The 681-nt window shown below is 44.8% G+C and overlaps 1 protein-coding gene across 1 annotated transcript; it reads left to right on the forward strand.

The window, feature by feature from the left end:
* Window positions 1-23: 23 nt before the first annotated feature.
* Window positions 24-425, forward strand: CCDC70 (coiled-coil domain containing 70; the record flags this gene model as incomplete). The annotated part of the gene is made up of 2 exons (XM_010137507.1): window positions 24-224; window positions 276-425. Coding segments are annotated over 2 exons (351 nt in total), but the record flags the coding sequence as incomplete, so codon positions are not given.
* Window positions 426-681: the final 256 nt, after the last annotated feature.

The following is a 681-nucleotide window of genomic DNA, read 5'->3' on the forward strand; positions in this document are numbered from 1 at the left end:
TTCCCTACTGCACTTCCCATCAGCAGAAGCTCATCAAGAAGCTACAGGCTGAGAAAGCCTTTCAGGAGGAGATTCAGATTTTTCAGCAGACAATGAAGAGCTTTTGGGAGAAGATCAAGGGCTTTTGGAAGAAAATCAGAGGTATCAAGATGGCCATCCAAGCCTTCCAGGAACAGGAAAAGCCCATCTGGAAGAATGAAGCTTCCCTTTGGGAGGAAGAAAAGGCTATTTAGGAGGAAGTAGAAGCCTTCTGGAGGGTGCATTGTGACTTCTAGAAGGGCTATAATGCTTTCTGGAAAAAGGATGAGAATTTCCAGAAAGAAGATCAGCTTGTCTTTTTGGACGAGGGTAGAGTCCTATGGGCAGAAGAAGAAGCTCTGTGGGCAGATGAAACAGCTCTCTTGGAAGCAGAGAGAGGAAGATAAGAAAAGGTCCTGAGAGAGAGGGATGTCACTGCCCACAGGGGGAAAGCATTAATTGTTCAGCTCAGAAATACGTGGGAAGCCGTACGAGTATACAACTGATGTGGATACTCTATTTAAGCAGTGCTGCGCTTTGACTGGTTCTCTGAAATAACACGCCCAGTTCTTGGAGTAGATCAGACTAGGGCTTTTAATGTGGTTTGTTTTAAAGGCATTGCACTTATGTTTTCAAGGCATTATTCTTTTGAGGTGCTGTAGC

Source organism: Buceros rhinoceros, unplaced genomic scaffold, assembly GCF_000710305.1.
Source record: "Buceros rhinoceros silvestris isolate BGI_N320 unplaced genomic scaffold, ASM71030v1 scaffold6416, whole genome shotgun sequence".
In the NCBI taxonomy this organism is placed as follows: Eukaryota; Metazoa; Chordata; class Aves; order Bucerotiformes; family Bucerotidae; genus Buceros; species Buceros rhinoceros.